General features: G+C 32.3%; 1 protein-coding gene across 2 annotated transcripts in view; it reads left to right on the top strand.

Moving 5' to 3' along the window:
* Positions 1 to 22,159, top strand: part of LOC113377402 (receptor-type tyrosine-protein phosphatase kappa) — a 98,703-nt gene that overhangs the window by 76,176 nt on the left and 368 nt on the right. For both annotated transcript variants that reach the window (XM_026617714.1, XM_026617715.1), the window contains exons 5-14: positions 5,775 to 5,851; positions 14,185 to 14,319; positions 15,356 to 15,493; positions 19,636 to 19,802; positions 20,458 to 20,593; positions 20,816 to 21,065; positions 21,372 to 21,448; positions 21,505 to 21,636; positions 21,699 to 21,827; positions 21,890 to 22,077. In XM_026617714.1, coding sequence (XP_026473499.1) covers positions 5,775 to 5,851; positions 14,185 to 14,319; positions 15,356 to 15,493; positions 19,636 to 19,802; positions 20,458 to 20,593; positions 20,816 to 21,065; positions 21,372 to 21,448; positions 21,505 to 21,636; positions 21,699 to 21,827; positions 21,890 to 22,077 — 1,429 coding nt within the window. The remainder of the gene's footprint in view (positions 1 to 5,774; positions 5,852 to 14,184; positions 14,320 to 15,355; positions 15,494 to 19,635; positions 19,803 to 20,457; positions 20,594 to 20,815; positions 21,066 to 21,371; positions 21,449 to 21,504; positions 21,637 to 21,698; positions 21,828 to 21,889; positions 22,078 to 22,159) is intronic.

The raw sequence follows: 22,159 nt of genomic DNA, 5'->3' as shown, positions 1-22,159 counted from the left end.
ATTTTACTTGTATTGAGCAAATGGATTTTTGCACCGGCTGATCTAACGGTTTTGGAGCTGCAGGAAAAAAAAGTTTAAAAAACTTGACATTTATTGAAATGAACAAAAATGATCAATACAAATTATTATTATTGATTCAGATACAAATGAAGTTATTCATAGACAGATAGACGATAGAATATGTAGGAACGTAGACAGATAAACAGAAAGCAAAGTAGAAGTGTAAAAAGGTAAACATGTAAGCAGGTTGGTAGTTTTTTTTTTTTTTTATTATTTCTTTATTTACAGCAATCAGAATACAAGGTATCCTATAAGCTATTGTGATAAATTTAACAAATACACACACATGCATACGTACATGCACACAAACATACTCACACGCACGTTAACAAAAAAAGAAATTATATAATAGTAACCACTTCAGCAAGTGGTATACTAGTTGGCTCAGGTCCTTCGGCCGTTTACTGGGAAAACTACGTATTTTAAGATCTAATGTTATGAAATTATCATATACACTAACATACGTACATACATACGCACAGACATTCACACACACACTCTCTCAATAAAAGATTTATAAATATTTAATAGAGGTCACTTCATCAAGTAATGTTCTGCTTAAATCAAATCACTCGGCCATTTCTTCTTCAATCTTCTGCTGTTTGGAGTTGCTAACAGTGGCGCCATTAGTGTGTTTGGATGGTTTTTGAGCTTCCGGTGATGTTTTTCACTGATTGATTTAATGACATCATTAACGAACTGTATATTTAGATCGTTATGGATCATCTGATTAGTTACGTACCAGGGTGCTCCTGTGATCAAACGAGTAATTTTTGATTGCATCCGTTGTATAAGAGCAATATTTGATTTGCTTGAGCAGCCCCAAATCTGAAGACCATAAGTCCACAACGGTTTAATTATCATATTATAAATAAGGACCTTGTTTTCAAGAGATAATTTGGATCTATGTCCAATGAGCCAGCCGAGTTCTTTAACTCGCGTTTTCATTTGCTTAACTTTAGTGCAAATGTGATGTCGCCAGGTGAGTTTTTCGTCAAAGTGAATTCCAAGATATTTGATGGTGCTGACTGTTGGAATTTGATTGCCATTTAAGAACACTGCAGGACACGATTGTTTGTTAAGAGTAAAAGTAATGTGGCTAGACTTAGACTCATTGATGCCTATGTTCCACAGTTTGGTCCAATCTTCAATCAAATTAAGATGATACTGCAGTTTTAAACAAGCAGTACTAGGGTTGTCATCAGTGGATAAGATTGATATGTCGTCTGCAAAAGTGGCGATTGTGGTAATAGATGTTGTAGGAATATCGCGCGTAAACAGGGTGTATAGGAATGGACCCAACACACTTCCCTGCGGTACCCCTGACTTGATAGGAAATACGTCAGACGACGAGGAATTAACCTTGATTATAAACTTTCTGTTGACAATATATGATGTTAAGATATTATGATACTTTACTGGTAAGTAGAGTCTAATTTTTGTGACGAGTCTGTCGTGGCACACTTTGTCGAATGCTTGTTTGACGTCCAAAAAGACGGCGGTGCAATATTGTTTGGATTCGAATGAGTTATAGATATGACTGGCAATCCTGTGACACTGCTGTATGGTTGAGTGCTCTTTACGAAATCCAAACTGGTGATCAGGGAAGATATTGGATTCCTTCAGAATATCTTGTAGTAACAGTTTTTCTAAAATTTTTGACAATATAGGAAGAAGGCTGATTGGCCTATAAGATGTGACTAAGTGTTGATCCTTGCCAGTTTTTGGAATCATCTTTATTAAAGAGGTCTTGAATTGATTTGGCCAGTAGTCAAGTCTCACAATAGCGTTGAAGATATAGGTGATTATAATGAATCCTTTTACAGGCAATTCTTTGAGCATTCTGGGAGATATTTGGTCTATTCCAGGCGATTTTTTTGCTTTAACTTTCTTTATTTCACTAACTACTAATTTGAGAGACAAGAAACGTTTCTCGCTTTCGTGACTGCTATTATGGTCTAAAGCAGGACTAATGTTGACATTATAATTTGATAAATTGTTAGGCCGAAAAACTGTAGCTAAGTATTCCGCAAATATATCTGCTTTGTCTTTGTCACTTCTTGCCCATGCAGAGGTCTGGGTATCCATACGAACTGGAGGATTTTGAAAGTTAGGTTTAAGTTTATTTTTGACGGGTTTCCAGATAGAATTGTCAAAACGATTCAAACTGGATACATAGTTATTAAATCTCACTTGATTGAGTTCCTTTAACCTTGCTTTCAACTTGTTGCTCAGATTATTGAAAATGTTTTTGTCTGTGGGCAAATGACTATGTTGCCACCTACGCCTAGCTTTTCTTTTTTCTGCTATGAGCCTTTTTATTTCATATGTTGTTGTCTGGCAGGAGTTTTCTGTCGTAACAGGAGTAGGAGTAGCAAACTTTGCAGCATCGTATAGAAGAGTATTAAAGGAATCGATGGTGTTTTCGATATCAGCGGAATTTTTAAGTTTAACTTTGAGGTTAACTTTGTCTTCTACGAACTTCCGGTAGATGTCCCAGTTTGTTTTATGGTTGCAGATCCTAGAGGAGGGTTTAAAAATACTTGCCGAAGTGCTTATGCTGGCTATTACTGGACTATGGTCAGATGATAAGTCGTAGCTTGCTCGTACTTCCTTGTGAATTGAGCTTATACCCGATGATACAAAAAAGTCCAATAGATCTGGTTTTTTGGCAGGATCGCTCGGCCAGTAGGTGGGGGAACCTGAAGAAAGAACACTATAATTGAGTTTATGTATTGTATCATATAGCTGTTTTCCTTTGGGATTATTTAATCTTGAGCCCCAATTGACGTGTTTGCTGTTGTAGTCTCCGCCGGCGATGAAATGACTACCTAGTGTAGAGAAAAAATCTTGAAATTGTAAACTGGTTATATTGTGCCTCGGCGGACAATAGACTGCAGAAACACATAAGTTGAATGAATTCATTTTTAATGAAATTGATGTGGCTTGCAAAATTTCAGATTCGTATTTATCCAGTTCGTAATGAAGAAGATTAGATTTTACAATAATGGCAGTCCCACCATGTGCGGTGCCATCGGGATGGTTAGTGAAGTATGTCTTGTAATTTGGTATATAAAAGTTTGAATACTTGGTGAAGTGTGTTTCACTAATTAAAAAGATGTCGATATTGTTGTGTCTCAAAAATAATTCTACTTCGGCTTTGTGTTGATACAAGCCGTTAGCATTCCATAATCCTAAGTTTAAAATATTAGCCATTATTTAGCTTTATTAATGTTGATTAATGTTGATAACATTTTGACAATCATGGTGTTTTGTTCCATTAACTGGCTAAACATATTTTTAAATTCAGTCAGGAAATCAGACATCGATGGAGAATTACTGTTGTTAATGTGATTTTGATTGTTGTTAAATAGGTTTGATTGCGATTTTATTACCTGACCATAAGACATATGCTGAGGATTTGCGTACTGAGAAATTCTATTGTTGTGAAGGTTGGATTTGTACCGGTTTGCATTTGTGTGTAAATAAGTCCCGTTACTTCTGCCTATTGTTGCTTGATCGTTATCTGCACCGACAAGGTGAAGGTAGTAAGAACACCCTTTGTAGTTTGCGGTATGATTATCGCCGCAATGATAACAAAGGGGCGGGGCTTCAGCTGCTTTTGTACACTTTTTAGACTCATGATCAGAGCCGCATTTTACACATATAAATCTGCGGTTGCAATAACGCTGGGTATGGCCGTACATTTGGCACCTTACACACTGCGGAATATTAGATGATCTTATTGGGGGCTCAAAATGAATTATTTGGTTTAACATTTTATTCATTTTAAAAATTGACGAATTGTTTTCTTTGGGTTCTAAGTCTATGTAAAACATGTTCAGCAATTGTTTAGTTTTCGGATGCATGATATTAGTAATATTTCTGACAGGATGACCTTCTTTTTCAATTGCGGCTTTGATATCATTTTTATCTGTGGCGTAGTGCAGATATTTGAGTACAACCCTGTATGAGCGTTCCGCTTTTATCTGGTAGGTATGAAAAACGACGTCTCTTTCACGCAGAAATTTAACAAAATTGCGGTAGTCTTCTATTTCAAAAATGTTGAATTTAATAGTTTTATTGGGTAGGTATTTAGTGATGTATTTGTTTTTATTAATAATTGAATTAATATCCGCTATCATAAGATTGTAATCTCGAACCCCGTAGACAAATAAAGGCGGAGGAGTAGATTTTTTATTATCTGTTGCCTCGTCTGATGGTTTAGAAACTTTGTTTTCTAGAGCGCTGAATTTGTTGGCTAATTTTATGGGAACGCTTTCATTACTTACTGCGTTGTTCGGGCGACGTCTTTTAGCGGAAGTTACCTCTTGCCATGGGTTTTTATTCGTGTAATCAATCACATCGCGTGCAGTGGACTCTGGATCCATTGTTGCTATTGAAGACAAATTACTTGTTGATGGAATGGGAGTTGGATCCGACGATGTTGATCTGTTTACTGCATCATCGTTATTTCTTTTTGTAGTCATCTGGTTCAGAACTAGTTGAGTAGAATTATTTTGGTCTTCGTGAATGATGTTAAATGATTCCACAATTGGTATTGTGGAGTGATAATTTATAGTACTCCCTGACGGGAGCACTATATTTAATTAAAAAGCACTGAATTCACAAGTAAAGTCACTTACTAGATCAAACACTACACTAAACTGTGACTAAATAAATGCTGTTTATTATGCTTGTTGATTGTACTCAGGTATTGTATAATCGATGTGTTCGCTTCGAGCGCTGAATGAAGAATGGGTTGGTAGTTAGACAGCTAAATATTTGAACAGATGAATAGATAGGCGAGTGATCATATAGGTAGAAGTACAAAAGTAGACAAGCACACAGGTACACAGGTAAACGGTTGGATCGTTCGACAGATAGACAGGCTGAAAAGTATATATGTTGGCAGATAAACTGTCGTTAAATGTAGAGAGATATACTCTTCGACAGCTAATAATATGGACGGGTAACTATGTAGATATTTTAACATGTAGACAGATGAGCAGGTGGACAGGTAAACAGGCCAGTGAACAGACAGTCTGGTGACAAGTTAGACAGGTATGCAGGTATAATATATAAGTGAAGAGGTAGATAAGTAAATAGACAAACAGGTGAAAAGGTAGGCAGGTGAACAGTCAGGCAGGTAGACAGGTGAATATGTAGATAGCGAACATATAGGCTGGTAGATTTGTTGACTGGTAGAGAAGTAGACAGGCGAATAAATAGACGGCTAAAAATGTAAACAGGTAGGCACATCGACAGGTAAACATTTTGACAGGTAGACACTTCGACAATTAGACAGGTGGACGGGTAAACAGGTAGACAGGTAGATCATATATAAATCACATTATTATCGACTATTTACACACATCGGAAAGTTCACTCAACTTGCCTCCGGACAAAGTGCAAAATTTAACTAGATGTAAATTTTAAAATTAAAAGATACATCACTTAATAAACATAACTTATATCACATGCTTTTGACAATTGACAAATAAACCGATCATCTTGCATTCATTGTTTCAAGTCATTTCGATTGTGAAATTATATTCAACATGTACAGTTTTTAAGAAATTTTTAAATACTTTTTCACCTTTTCTTTGGACTACGACGACTGATTGAAAGCTAAAGTTTTAGCTAGACTAACTTAATATCATAATTCATTTTTATATATAAAGATATTTATATGTATGTGTTTTCTTTTCCAGATGACTATAATAGGGTAGTTCTAGATCCGTTAGAAGGAGAGCCAGATTCTGATTATATTAACGCCTCGTATGTCGACGTAAGTATAAATTTTAGAAATCCAAATATATAATGTAAAATTAACGCCAAATAAGTGAAGTTTACATGAATTCTACGCCAGAATTGGCCTCTAATTTTAATAACAACAATAATTCTTTGGAACGGTTTGACCGATTTTTTCTTTATAATCAGTGTGACTGAGAATCGCTGAACATCTACTATACTTGCCATAACCCTAAGCGGTAAGGGTGGGCTACTTTTAATATTTCTTTTTAGTTCTTGGCTAATATAAGTTCAGATTCTTTTGAGTTTATGGAAAATTTTAAACTTTTATCTAAAATAACAATTTGTTAACTTTCCGTAGGGTAAGTTATAGTAATCGGCCAAAAATTTCAGTGGTTTCTGAACATTTTGGCGTACTTCAGAAAAAGTCGATGTGTTTTTTTTTTTATAGCGAAGGTATGCCTTTATGCATCTGAGGCTGGTCTTTTGTTTGGGTATGCCGGACTCAATACCGCCTGGATATAATACCGACTAAAACCACTGCTTTTTCCTTGCCTCTGGTTCCCACTGTCATTACTTCGTGGGGGAATGTTATCATTCTTACCTTGATTTTATACTTGTCTTTTAAATGAGCGAAGTCCCATTCACCCTTTCTCTTTCCATAGAACGCAGGTCAATTAGCACATTTAAAATCTGTCTACGGCGTTTTAAGCAGCTTCAGTTGTCAGCATCACTTCTAGAGTAATTCTTTGGCTCAATATCTGTTCTACATCTTCCGTAGAGCATTAAATCGCGGGCACGCGAAGAACACATTCTCAGCATTTTCGATTTCTTCCAAACATTATAAGCAATCCGGCGAGTTATCGTGCTTGAAGTGGTGTAGGTAGGCTCGAAACAGCCGTGCCCAAGGCATTTGCTTAGTGTAATAATTTACTTCTCTATGTTTGCGATTTAACTTTGATGTTTGGAATGAGGCAATGCGTTCATCTGCCCTTTACTGCGACCTTCCATAGTAGCTGCCATCGGTCAATGCTGTTCGGCCGTTCTTCTATTCTCAACTTTTCAGGACTCAGTTGTTCTCTGCTTCCTGTGCTAAAACTAAGAGAGACAGAGTTCCTGTAATGACGCACGCTGCTTCCTCCGATATTGTCCGAAATGCACAAGCAACTCCTAAAGCAGTCAGACCATATATAGGCCCTGCCATTCTCTTCAGTTTTTGAGTTTTGAGAGCATCAGTCCATATGGAGATACCATATGTAAGCACTGAAGTAACCACTGATGATAGTAATATCCTTCTGGTTTGTTTTGGGTATCAGTCGAGCAAGACTTGTCCTAACTACTGACGCCTTATCACTAACGTGTTCCACCTGCTGATTCAAATTCAATCGAACATCCGAGCATTAAGTCAAGGTAACAGATGTGAGGTTTTGACATGATCTCTAGTTTTCCTATCTTTGGTTTGATGGTCTCTACTCGTGATGAGAACAGCATCACAACTTTTTCCATTGTTCATTGTTTATTGTTCCCATTCAGCGATTAATTTTTCTCAAGGTTATATCAAATAGACTTACGATCTCATCAATTTGTTTGGAAACAACTACTATGGCTACATCGTCTGCATATGCTACCAGTTTCACACATGCTGGATTGCATAATATTCCACAGCTAGAGCAGAGCCTTGCGGCACACCCTATGTTATATTATATTTTTCTGTACCATCGCGTAACTTGTACATTAGAATTATGTCTGTAAAGTAGCTTGCGACTATATTGCAGAGGTATACTGGCACGTCCTTGTCGCGGAGTGCATTCATAATGCAATCCCAGTTTGCAGAATTGAATGCATTTTTGATACCTAATGTGGCTACTAGACAGTACTTCTTCGCATCACCTTTCTATCTGATTCCAGCAATTGCTTCCTTGGCGGTATTAACTTTCAAGTTTATAGCATCGATAGTTGATCGCTCTTTGCGAAAACTGTACTGAATGTCTGCTAGGAGCATCAACTACTGCATCTAAAAAAAGGTAGTTACTGTTTTATTCAATAGTGGTGGGCAAGTTGGCGAAGGCATTGGCTGGCTTTTTAAGCTAGACATTATAATCTTATAAGGCCTTCATTGTGGGTTTTTCTCGGCTTCATCCAGAAGTTCTTTCCAACACCTAACTTTACTATCTTTGATAGTTTTATTTAGTTGCCGACGTGCCTGTTTGTATTCCACTACCAGTTCTGCAGAATTTGTGAGAATATAACCCCGCTAAGAGATCTTCCTTTTCACATTCTTTACGATGAGAGCTGATTTGTTTATTCTACCAGTGCACAGACTGTCTTTGATCTTTGCCATGTTTACAAAATATACTGACATCAGCTCTTTAGTATGCTCCTCAGCGTATTCTGAAGTAATAGGTTTGCAATTTAGGGCTACTCTTATGGCGCTTTCATCGAAAAAAATTATTTTTCACCCAATGGCTTTAGATATATTTACATGTCTCCTAATGTTTCTATTCGTTGTTATTTCCCAGATGATTGCATTGTGGTCGCTAGTGGTATAGATATCTAATACCTTCCAATTGCAATTTTCTCTGACGGGGCTATTGCTAACAAAAGTAAGGTCTATTATTGAGCTTGCATTGCCCTTGACAAAGGTTGGCTTATTAGTAAAACTACTCTTCACGCATTACTCTTCCTTCTTCCTGAGATTCTTTTGAGTTTATAACCCCAGTTATAAGCTGGCAAAGCAAGACTAGGATAAATGGTTGTGTGTGTGTTTTGTGTGTCTGCATTTTTTCGTTCGCGTTTTACACAAAAACGTTATTAAACGGATAGCAAGTGTTACTAGAAACTCAAAATATCAACTTTTTTAAAATTTAATATGAAAATGCACTTTTTGGCGTTGTAGCACTTTTTTTTGCAAATCATATTTTTCTCAAATACGATGTTTTGAAAGATGTCATTTGTATAATAATATAATTATTGGTATTTATAAAACATTTTCTAGGTTATATTATTTTTTATTTATGTTATTTCAATACAAAACCTATATTTGGTATCGATCGGTAAAGGGACAATTTGTCGAATAACATTTTCCCAGTTATAATTTCCCAGAATTTATTTATTTATTTAGTAATATATGAAGGTTCGGGGTTAAAAAGGTCCACCACCGATGTGTCAAAAACCAGTGAAGTTAAGCATTGTTTAACAACAATATTTGAAATTAGAGGGAAAAAGATTCTCATGACCTTGCTATCGGGAGATAAACGGTAATATTTGAAAATTCATAATAAAAGTATATTCTTCTGTTAGTAGTTTTTTAGCATTAGTTAAAAATGTAATTATTTTGTAAAATACCTTTGAAATTAAAATAAGACATTGACAAGACCTGTTTGCCACCTGGCCAATCCAAGTTACTCCGCCTATAGGGTATAAAGGTCTAGGTAAAAAAAAATTGAAAGACAGCAAAAAAGCACATTTCTACAATGATGAAGTAGCTGGCAGTTTTACTGAACGTAGTCAGATAATTGTTCGTTTGAAATGTGTTATTTGTTGTGATATAATTGGTTTGGTTTTCACAATATAGTTTATATTTTTGATTTGATTGTATTGACAAAATATAGACAAACTAATGGGGTTTATTGTTTTTATAATACCTCATTGTATGTATATAGCATTCAAACAACTCATCCTTAAACACTTGAAGTATTAATATTTTTGATTCTCTAGAAATTGTTTAGAATATACCTTATTTAGCAAAACAACGTTTGCCGGGTGAGCTAATCTTATATATAAAAATGGAGCTCTCGATCAAATGATTCGGTAAAATTCGAAAACGGCTAAACCGATTTGGCCAGTCTTAGTCTTGAAAAATTCATGTCAATCCAGAGATGGTCGGAAAGGTGAGATATTATTTCAAAATCGCGTAGAAACTTTACACATTTGAAAATTTTTGTAGAAGCGTAATTTAAATAAAACAATGGACGATGGCTATTACGTGAAATTTCAAACGTTTTTGACAGATGATGTTCAATTACGTTTAATGAGATGTTTTACGTAAATATTATTTAATTATGATTAAATTGTAGTGAGTAGTTTTGCTTGTAGTTTTATTTATATACAAAAACGTTAGTAAACGGGCAACAAGTGTTACTTAAGACTCAAAGTATCAACTTTTTTGAAATGTTAATATGAAAATGCACTTTTTGGCATATTTTTCTCAAACACGGTGCTCTGAAAGATCTCATTTGTATAATTATATACTCATTTTCTAGGTTATATTATTTTTTATTATGTTATTTAAATTCAGAACCTAAATTTGGTATCGATCAAATGGACATTTTGTCAAATAACATTTTCCCAGTAATAATTCCCCACAATTTATCGAAGAATAGATAGTAATATATGAAGGTCCGGGGTTAATAAGGTCCACCACCGATGTGTCAAAAATCAGTAAAGTTAAGCATTGTTTAACAACAATATTTGAAAGTAGAGAAAAAAAGATGTATAACCAGCTACAACCTTGATTTGAAAATGGTAATTTTTGAAATGAGTGAGATAAACGATAATCTTTGAAAATCCATAATAAAAGTATTTTCTTCCCTTGGTAGTTTTTTAGCATTAGTTAAAAATGTAATTATTTTGTAAAATATCTTTAAAACTATAATAAGGCTTTAAACCTTTTTGCCACCTGCCCCTGCCAATAGGGTGAAAAGGTCTAGATAACAAATTTTTGAAAGACATCAAAAAAGCACATTTCTACAATGATGAAGTAGAAGGCAGTTTACTGAACTCAGATAATTGTTCGTTTGATATGTGTTATTTGTAGTGATATAATTGCAATGGTTTTCACAATATAATTTATATTTGCTCAAAGTCAAATTGAACCTTCGTGCCTCGCCCTGCATTACATATATACTGTTTATTAAATTTACTTTAATTCATCAAATGTTACTTGAAACTTTTCAAAAAGCAGGTCAAAAAAAATACTTAATTTATTTTCTATCTCTCCTCGCAAAAATTTGAAAATTTTGTATAAGCTCAGTAGTATTATTTACAATTATACACAAAATCCAGAATCCAAAAAGAATGTGAAAAACTTGAAACGTAATCAATAAGTCGAAAGACCAAAAAAGACTTGGATGGATTATACTATGTTTCCTATAGAAAGTGTATAAATCTTCCAATCCACATACATATTTTGTGAGTGTTTTGTGTGTCCACATTTTTTTGTTCACGTTTTCGGGCGCACGGATCAACCGATTTGAATGGTTCGATTCCTATTGATAGGGAGATGTGCTGATTAGTTTTTGTTAAAGGTACGTCTAGTCGTTACGGAAATACGGAGCAAAAAATGTAGAAAATAGAAATCGAGTTTTTGATTTTGGAAAAAAAAATTTTTGTTTATAATTTTTTTTTCAAAAAATTTTTTTTGTAATTTTGGATTAAAAATTCAAAAAATCACCCAAGCTAAGCACAGTCTAAGCGCCACTCTGGTACAAATGTTCACCCAAGTGCGTTTAGACTGTTTGTGTACTGGAGCACTTTTCCAATTTTGTGAAAATTATTGAAAAATGTGAAAATGCCGCCAAGCTGAGCACAGTATAAGTGAAAATGTCGCAAAGAATTATTTGCAAATGCGTTTAGACTGTGACTATGCGGGAGCACTTTTTCAATTTTGTGTAAATTTGGCAACTATTTTTTTTTGGAATTTGATTCGAAATGAAATGACGATTGTTAATGTTCTGGAGATGATAAATTAATTTATTTATAATTAACTTTCCATAGGGTAAGTAATCGCAAAAAAATCGAAAATGAAAATTTTTATATATCTTCACGTTTCAGAGGTTTCTGAATATGTTGGCATACTTTGGAGAAAATTGATGTATGTGTGTGTGTGCGTGCATGTGTGTGTGTTCGGATACAAATTTTCGTCGACGATTTCGGGAACACGGATGAAGCAATTTGAATAATTCAAAAAACATTCGATTCGTATTGATAAGGAGACGTGCTGATTAGTTTTTGTCAAAGGCAGGTCTAGCCGTTCCGAAGATATGGGGCAAAAAGGGCCAAAAACGGTAACTCAGTTTTTAAGAGAACGGAGCGTCCGATTTGTATAGTTCAAAAAACATTTTACTTGTATTAACAAGATGAAGATTTGATCAAATTTTCATGAAGATAGGTCTAGCGGTTTCGGAGATCTAGTAAAAAAAAACAAAAAAAAATAACATTTGGCGGTCAACAATAATCATTAGACATTAGACATATGCATATCAAATTATCAGATATTTTATTGAGATTTTAACAATAAGTATAAGTTTTGTTTACATTCCTATGGGTTCCGTACCAATGTTTTTCCGTTAGACAGCGACGCGGCGCTTACGCGCTTTATATTTTGTCTCTATGCAGTTAAAGAAGTACGATTGCTTTGAAAAAAAGTTCAGATCTTGCAAAATATGTCAAAATGAAGATAACATTTTTTCCAAAAAAAAATTTTATAAAAAAAATTGTTTAAAAATTTTTTTTTTCAAAAAAAGTAATTTTTTGTCCAATTTAAAATTTCTAAAAAATCTTATTTTTTCGAAGTAAAATTTTTTCAAAAATGTTAATCGTTTTTAAAAAAATAATAATTTTTGGCACGGGAAGTTCCAGCAATTTGCCTTAAGGCACGATGCCGTAATTGCCTTAAGACAGAATTCAAATATCTTTGTTAAACAATGCTTAACTTTACCGTTTTTTGACACATTGGTCGTGGACCTTTTTAACTCCGGACCTTCATATATTACTATCTATTTTTAGATAAATTCTGAGCAATTATAACTGGGAAAATGTTATTAGACAAAATGTCTCTTTGATCGATACCAAATTTAGGTTCTGAATTTAAATAACATAAATAAAGAATAATATAACCTTGAAAATGTTTTATAAATACCAATGAGTATATAATTATACAAATGAGATTTTTCAGAGCACCGTGTTTGAGAAAAATATGATTTGCAAAAAAAGATTGCTACAACGCCAAAAAATGCATTTTCATATTAACATTTCAAAAAAGTTGATATTTTGAGTTTCTAGTAACACTTGCGACGCGTTTAATAACGTTTTTGTGTATAAATAAAACTACAAACAAAACTACTTACTACAATTTAATCATAATTAAATAATATTCATGCAAAACATTCTATTCAATGTAATTGAACATCATCTGTCAAAAACGTTTGACATTTGACGTATTAGCCACCATCCATTGTTTTATTCAAATGACGCTTCTACAAAAATTTTTAAATTAAAAATGTAAAGTTTCTACACCTTTCCGACAACCTACTGATTAGCACGATTTTTTAAAGACTAAGGCAGGCCAAATCGGTTTAGCCATTTTCGAGTTTTAGCAGATCATTTGATCGAGAGCTTCATTTTTATATATAAGATATATGATTTAATCTGAAAGAAATTTTTGTAATTATTTGAAAATAAAAATTAGTTGATCAAAGTCGTTTTGATAATATTTCAGATGCATTTATTACTTTTCGTTTGGTAAGTTATAGTAATCGCAAAAAAACTTTAATAAATTATATATCGTTACGTTTCAAACGTTTCTGAATATTTTGGTATACTTTAGAAAAAATGGATGTGTGTGTATCAAGGTACGGATACAATTTCTTGTAGACGATTTTGAGAACAGGAATCAAGCAATTTGCATGATTCAAAAAACATTCTCGATACCTTTTAATAAGGAGGCGTGCTGATTAGTTTTTGGCAAAGGCAGGTTTAGCAGTTTTGAAGCTACGGGGCAAAAAGTGTCAAAAATGGTAATTCAATTTCTGAGAGAACCGAGCGTCCGACTTGAATGATTCAAAAAACATTTTATTTATAATGAGGAACTCGTGAAATTTTTGGGAAGGCAGATTTAGCGGTTTCGAAGATCCAATAAAAAAGAAGAAAAAAGTTATTTGACGGATAAAAATGGTAAGATGACGTCCTGGTTTGGTCGGGACAGTCCCGGATTTTCACCTTTTGTCCCGGGTTCTTCTAAAAGCAATATTCGTCCCGAATTTAAATCTTTTGTCCCGGATTGTCCCGGTTTTTCGAAAACTAATAGGTAAATTTACAAAAATTATGATAATCATGAATAAAATTGAATAGAATTTTATACAAGGTTCAAAAGCCAGAAAAACATGGATAAATTTTGTATTACGCAATTTGCGATTAAAAAAATTTATTCATACTGATGTTTTAGTGTATCTTTAAATAGCATTTGTTATTTTAAACTTATTAATTATCATAAATATGAAATCAGTGTTTTCTTACCCTAATTTAACACTAGATGAATTGTTTCAACTATTTTCAAGACTCTATTCATGAATAAATAATTTTAAATTCTAGAGTTTGTTAAAACCAAATGCGTACATAGTAACCCAAGGGCCGACAGAAGAAACCGTTACACAATTCTGGCGGATGGTGTGGCAGGAACGAGCCAGCGCCATCGTTATGTTGACCAAAACATTCGATTTTATCAAGGTAATTATTGCTTATATATATATATATATATATATATATATATATACAAATATACAATAATAATGAATTGTAGTAAGCCCGGAGGCAGGTCCATGATGTGAGAGCAACACAAATTCATAATTTCTTTTCAATCGGTTGTTTATTATTTCCATTACTAATTTAATACCATTAATGTCTTTTTATTCGCTTTTAAGTATTCTCGTTTTCAAACTTCTGTTTCCATGTTTTCTAGTCCTGTCCTAGGCTTTCAGTTTTCTGTATTTTTTTCTCGCGTAATTTATCAACCATCTACATTCTTTTTCTTCCCAATCCTTTTAGCTTTTATATTTTACATTCAATGGCATCATGTAAGATGCACTCTTTTTGCAGACTGGTTTCAATTCACTTTTCTTTCCTTTTCAGGATCATGTTTAGTCATTTGTTATTTGTTATTTTATATGTTTACTTTATTCTCTCTATTCTTCCCCTACACCACATTACAAAACTTCTGTTTGTTCTTGTCGGCGTATCCTAGAGCCCATGTCTCTGATCCGTAAAGGACTATGCACAAGTTGAGACTAACTAACTCGCCAGTAAACTTCTCATTTTTTAACGCCGCTAATACTAGTAATCCGATGATACTATGGAGAATTTGGCGGGTGGGTTGGGTATGGCATTGTGTCCCATTCAAGCTGTAAAAGCTTTTCGCGATTGACCAAACCTTATATGTGAAGTCGCGCGCTGTCTTGATGCAATACTACAACTTGATTCTTGGTTCATTCTTATTTTTTCTATTGAAGTACGGTATTTAGTTTATCTAGCTAGAGTAGGTTAATTGTTATACTCTCCTGAAAATCCTGAAACATAAATTATCTAGTTTTATATAGCTGATTCAAATTATTTAGATATATAACTATTCTTACACAGAGTATGTTGGATAGAAATCTTATCTCATCTTTAGTCAGTATGGATAATGAAATGTTATTTTTATTCAATTTAATCAGTTACCAGTAACGGTTCTATATTTTTATATCGTTTTTCATTAATTTTATTACAGGTCATGTGTGTACAATACTGGCCAGCTTCAAAAGAAAAAGATGAATGTTATGGTGGTATACATATAGGAGTTTTACAAGAAGAAGAACTAGCCAATTTTCACATAAGGACATTTCGACTGTATAAAAAAAACTTTGACGTAAGTTTTCATTGATAATAGACTATTCAAAATATTAAGTAGGATAGAACGGGGCTTAAAGTTTTCCGGGTAAAAACATAATAACTTCCTTTATCTTAAAAACAAATAAAATATTTTTATACTCTCTTAAGGTAGAGGGCGAGAGCTTAGTAACAAGCTATAATAATAATAAGCAATAATAAATCGGTCAAATAATCGTGATGGCGATTATCACGAGAAAATGACAAGTGGAGTTGTCTTAACGTGATTTCACGTATTTATGTTTTCTATTAGTAGGAAAGTTTAGGGATTGTTGTAACAGTTCCCTGCTACAATAAGCCCCTAGCTCTCCTATTTCTTAAGCCATTATCTATTTGTATGTATGTTTCATCAGACAAATTCTATAATTCTATAATTTTAAAATACTTATTTTATTGGAAAATTAATTATCACTGCTGAATTTACTAGTTTCATTAAATACAGAAACGTCGTAAAAATTCATATTTTTTTGGTTCTTGGTGATCAAAATGGATCTTGATTCATTTTAATTTGTTTTATGGCTACACTTGGTGAAGGCTTTCGGTCGAGGAGTAAAAGAAGTCCGAAAAGTTCACAATATATACATTTTGTTTTCGAACATTCTAGAACATTTTAGCACTATACTATACTATTGAATATTCTAAAACATTCTAGAGCTCTTGGTTCTGCCTATAATTTTTGGAACATTCTAGAACATTCTAGCACTATTTGATATTCTAGATCACGTGGCCCTGTCAACTTCTTTATCAAATAAATCATATAGCCAAATAACAATATATATATATATATATATATATATATATATATATATATACTCATGATGTTATTATTTCAATATTCGGATTATAAATCTATAAAGTAGCAAAAAATGAAAGGATATTTTTAACTTCCCGAAGGAGAAGTTTGTTTTCATCAAAAAATCCGATTCGCTAATTTTATGTTTTCTCGACGTTTCAAGCGATTCTGAATGAGATGAAATTTGGAAAAAGAATGTGTGTGTGTGTGTGTGCGTGTGCATCAACAGATTTTTTGCCGTAAATCGCCGTTTTCTCAAAAACGGCTGGATCGATTTCAAAAATTTAAAAGCGATTTGATGTATATTTCATCGACGTTTGCTCAAAAACGACTGAACCGATTTCAGAAATTTAAAAGCCATTCGATATATCTCAATGAGCACTATAGTTTGTCAGTTTTGTGAGACAATCTGCCAAGCCGTTTCTTTGTAATTTGAAAAAAAAAGTGTTAAACTTTTCGTTCACATTAAAGCTCATTCTACCGAATCGATTTTAAAAAATCAAAAACTATTTTAATGATATTAGTTGGGAATAATACTGATTAGTTTTAGGTGAAAATTAACTGTTGAAAAAAAATTTAAACCGATTTTTATGAAACTTTTTTTGGCGATATATATCATGGTCTTATAAATCTTACGGAAATAATACGGCCTTACGACAAGCAGTTTAATTTTTAAAATTTATCAAAGTTTGAGAAAAGAAGTAGTTTTTTTTGACGTTTGTTAAAATTAAAATTACACGATTTACTTGGTCTCAATGCACACACTAAATCATTAAAGTCCTACGGCAACTGGTTCAAGTTTAAAAATTGTTGATTTTTGAAAATTTGCTTTTAAAAAATACTCCGAGTTAACGTTTTTGTTCAAGGTTTTCAATTATGTGTAATAAATCCACTCGGAATACTTTTAATCACTCATAAGTTAATTTATTTTTTATTGATTTAGTCGATTATTTATACATTTCGGGAAGTTCATGTAATTTGCCTCAAGGCAAAATACCAATACCAACTAGTTTAATTATGTATTTCAACAATTAAATTTTGATAATTTTTGTTGACAGAACAACAAATGAATACCGACTTTGACACTTAATTTTGTTAATCTGACTAGCATGTAACCGTAAAACATTTGATATCTTGTAATATTTCAAAACAAAAAAATCAAGAAAAATATCAAAATTCTTTGTAACGAACATCTAAATTCTTTAAAATGTACAAATTCAAAGGAGCAACCCGAAACACATTGCAATTATTTGCGAGGTATACACATGACTCGATTAAAAAAGAAAGTGCCGTGTCCAATTATCCGATCGCTGAAAACCTTGTCAATGGGGTAAGTATTACAAAAAATTTTTGAAATGTCTATTTGATAATAAAGATATTGTTTTTATAATATGTATGTAATTACATTCAATTTTTCTAAATTCAACGTATAATTTATATTAAATTTATCTATTTTTTTGAAAAATATTTCGATGAGATATTTGAATCCGTTGTCAACCCAGCAAATTTTTAAACCTTCAATACACAAGCTTACTCTAACTGTCCCAAAGTATTTTTTTATTTCTGTAATTAAATTATTAGATTTAATTCTACACATAATGCATATTTACTTTTTTTTGTATTCTATTTACTGATGCAGGTAACTTACCCGTACTACCAGCTCAGGGTAATCGGACCAGAATATTACAATGTGGTGTTGCAATACTTCCGAAACAACTATTTCCAGAGTGATCCTTTGATTCGTACCTACAGTTTATCAGGTTTCCACCAAAGCATAGAACGAATATTAATTGAAAAGTTGCACAACAGCATGTGCGTGATGGCAGTGTCAGCATGCCCGGAACAAACTGTTCTGGGGATTGCCATTGGATCGAGTGCCACCACAATAGAAAAAGATGTTTTGACAAAACTAGCCAAAGCGACTACGGACAGTTCTCTGCAACGGTACTTAGAGTATCTTGCGCATTTTAAGTATCTGCACGAGATTTCCCAGAACCCTGATCATCGTGTTTGGGAGTTGAATATGCTTTCGACGGATACCACGGCCAGAGGCCACGGGATCGCACAGATGCTGATGAAGCAGACTTTTGTCATGGGCAAGGAACGAGGTCATCGCTACGGAAGAGTCGATTGCACGAATTCCCTTTACTCAGTTTTATCCAAAAGGTTACAGTTACGTCTAATGTGGGTCGTAGAGTTCAAAGATTTTTCCAATTACTATTTGGAAGCAATGCGAGGTTGTCTGTGTCCACATACTGGATTGAGTGTTTATGTGGAAGACTTGCAGTCAAGAAAAATGGCTAAATTCGAAAAAGACGTACTAAACTTCAACGAGCGATGTAGAACTCAATTAATACAGTATCATTGATTACACTTTTATAGAAAAAAGTTTATATTTTAATACTAGCGTGGGTATTTAAAATACTTTTTATTGTACATTTTTTAGATATTCAGAATAATAATAAATACTAATTAATGATATTTTTTTTTATTACTGCTATATATATATATATATATATATATATATATATATGTGTGTGTGTGTTAAAGAAGTTAGTTTTGATGTTGAGAAAATGAGTAAGGGCATACATCAAATAAAAGGCAAAAATTTAGAAGTTAATCTTCAATTTTTCCAAACGTTTCGACATAGTATTTTATGTGAATAAAATATAAATGTAATGTGAATAAAATATAAATATAAATTTATGTGAATATAAACTGATGATGACATAAAATACTATGTCGAAACGTTTGGAAAAATTAAATATTAACTTCTAAATCTTTGCCTTTTATTTGATGTATGCCCTTGAAGAACTTACTCATATATATATATATATATATATATATATATATATATATATATATATATATATATATATATATATATATGACTATAGTACTTATAATATTTATTTGTATGATCTACAAAAATATATTATTACATTTCGAAAACTTTTGTGGAATTTAAATCAAATTTAAAAAATTAGCAAATAATACAATTTATTTTACTTTTTCGTATTTTTGATTATTGAATTTATTATATTTGTAAATTAATTAATTAACAATTAATAAAAAATTATTTATATTTTTTGTTAAATATTAAATAGATTATAATCGTTGGATTTAATATTCATTATTTATAGAATAACAGTAATTAAAGGAAAACAGTTAGATATATAAAGTGCCAATAATAAGTAAATTTGTAATTATCACAATTATTTTTTTATAGATTAACATACAATTAGCAATCTATGTAGCTATTCAAATGTCTTTAACTCATATTGAGTTTTAGGGACACATTTTGATTATATTTTTGTACTTTTTTATAGGAAGTGACGGAAGAGAGAACGCTTCTTCAGTTTCATTATACAGAATGGCATTCTCACAGTTGCCCCTTTGGCAACGCTATTTTGGAGTTCAGGAGGAGAGTTCGGGCAGTTGTTGGTCACCGAATTGTTTCCAGTACGGACAGCGGTCCCATGGTTGTCCACTGCAAGTAAGAACCTTATAGCCTTGCATTTGTAGCATTTATTAGTTAAAATAATCAATCTAATAAATTATGTAACAAATAGCAAGATTAAAAGCTATTTTTATTTTATTACCGATCTAATACAAATCATAAACTCGAACATGTTTTTGGCAAGCTTTAGCAATTGTAATTAATAAACACTCAAATTATATCATTTGTAAAGAAACAACGATAAAAGTGAAAGTATTCTTGACGGCTTTATAAAAAACTAATCTAATTTTATTACTGTTAGGTAAACAAAAATTAATATTTCGCTGATATTTAAAATAACTTATTATTATATAGCAAAAACAGAAAATCGAATAAATTCCTTTTTCCCCTAAATTAAATTTGATAATCAAAAGTTATAGAAAATAATGCTACGCGTTTTACTCATTGTTTTTATTTCGTAACTTTTTAAATAAAAAATTTAAAAAATCTGAGATTGTCAACAAAATTAGCAATAGGGCATGATTGAATCATGAACAAATGGCCCATAGTCAGACATGACTTTAGAATTGATTATGTTCTCCAAAATTACTTAGATTTAATTATTTGTAATGACTCCCAGACTAAAAATTAAAATTAATATGAATTTCATATGGTTAAGCGTTTTACTATACGACTTTCGTATTATATACAGTGATGGAGGTGGTCGATCTGGTGTTTATCTAGCAATTGATGCAAATATGGAATTAGGAGAAGAGGAAGACGCCTTTGATGTTTTTGGTTATCTTAAAAAATTACGCCAAAGTAGAAAAGGACTTATAGAAAATCTTGTGAGTACTTAATTTTTATTAATTTTGTCATCATATTTTTTAAAATCAAAAATTTGTTTGCTGCCTGTTGCACATTGATTGCTTGCAATCTCTATTGATGTTAAAATATTATTATAATAAAGTGAAAATAACCATCTTTATGACAATAAATATCTTGATAAGAATTTATGCTTTTCAAATTTATGTAAATGATTTTTTTCAGTCTTTAACTTATTTTTTCAGGAACAATATAAATTTGTGTACGATACTCTGGAAGAGTACATTGTATGTGGAAACTCTTGGTTTCCGGTTCGCGATTTGTCCGCACGTCTTAAGCAAAAATCTTTGCGACATCCAACTACGAAGATGAACGAATATCAACGTGAATATGCGCAAATTTGCAAACAGACTCCACGATTTACCATTGGTGACTGCGCCGGTGGACATCGTGGAGATAACAGGGAAAAAAATCGAGATGTTTTGGTTGTTCCTCGTAAGTTTATAGAGAGAATATTATAAAAAATAATAAGTAGATTAGTTTAAATTTTACTAATTTAAAATAAAATATGACTGATTTTTTGTAAAAGCTGAAAGCTGATTTTTTGCTAAACTACAAAATACTATAATTTTAATTTAAAATAAAAATTACTGATTGTCTATAGACTTTTTCATGTTCAGGACAATTAATAAAAATCTATATAATACTGCTTAATACTTTTTTAAATATAAAACAATGTATTGATTCGATTTAAAAAAACACGATATGTATCATTTTATTTATATATTTTTATTTTTGCAGCTGATAACTTTAGACCGTATTTAACATCGTTTCAAGGAAACGCCTTTACGGATTACATAAATGCTGTGTTTGTTGACGTAAGTGCATTTTGTAATAGTGATTATTGCATATAATAATGAAAAAATAATTATAGGGCTATACTAAGCCTCGGGAATATATAGTTACGGAATGGCCTTTGAAAGGAACTTGCGGAGAATTCTGGTCCCTTGTTTACGACTATGAATGCGCTGCCGTTGTAATACTTTGCCTACCCCCCAAAAATTCGGTAAATTTTAATGTCTATATCTATACATTTGATAATAGATATATAAATTTATTTATTTTTAGCAACAATATCCATCGTTTTGGCCAGATGGACGACATTCAAAGAAATACGGTCCTGTGTTCACTATAGATCATATTTCTCATAACCACTACAGTAACATAAAATCTTGGGTATTTCGCATCAACAAAAAGGTAAATGTTCAAAATATATTTTGTACTTCAAAATATATTATTTATTAATTTATTTATTTTAGATCGTGTCTCTGACTGAACTTATGGCAGGTGTGAAAGCACCACCAAGGACTGTACAATTATTCCAATTGACGTGTTGGCCTATGGGACACAAAGTACCGACGTCTACGAATAGTCTAGTGGAACTAATGAACATGGTGGAGCGTTGGAGACAGCGTACGGACTATGGACCCGTTTGTGTAGTCTCACCGTAAATATAATATTATAATTGATATAACAATTTATTTATATTTAGCTATAATATGGTTTTAATTAACTTTAAAACAATGCTA

The sequence above is a fragment of the Ctenocephalides felis genome, unplaced genomic scaffold (assembly GCF_003426905.1).
Source record: "Ctenocephalides felis isolate EL2017-DRISC unplaced genomic scaffold, ASM342690v1 CF-g0.4_SCAFFOLD_01886, whole genome shotgun sequence".
In the NCBI taxonomy this organism is placed as follows: Eukaryota; Metazoa; Arthropoda; class Insecta; order Siphonaptera; family Pulicidae; genus Ctenocephalides; species Ctenocephalides felis.
Note: the sequence above shows the minus strand (reverse complement) of the source record. Positions and strands in the feature narration are given on the sequence as shown.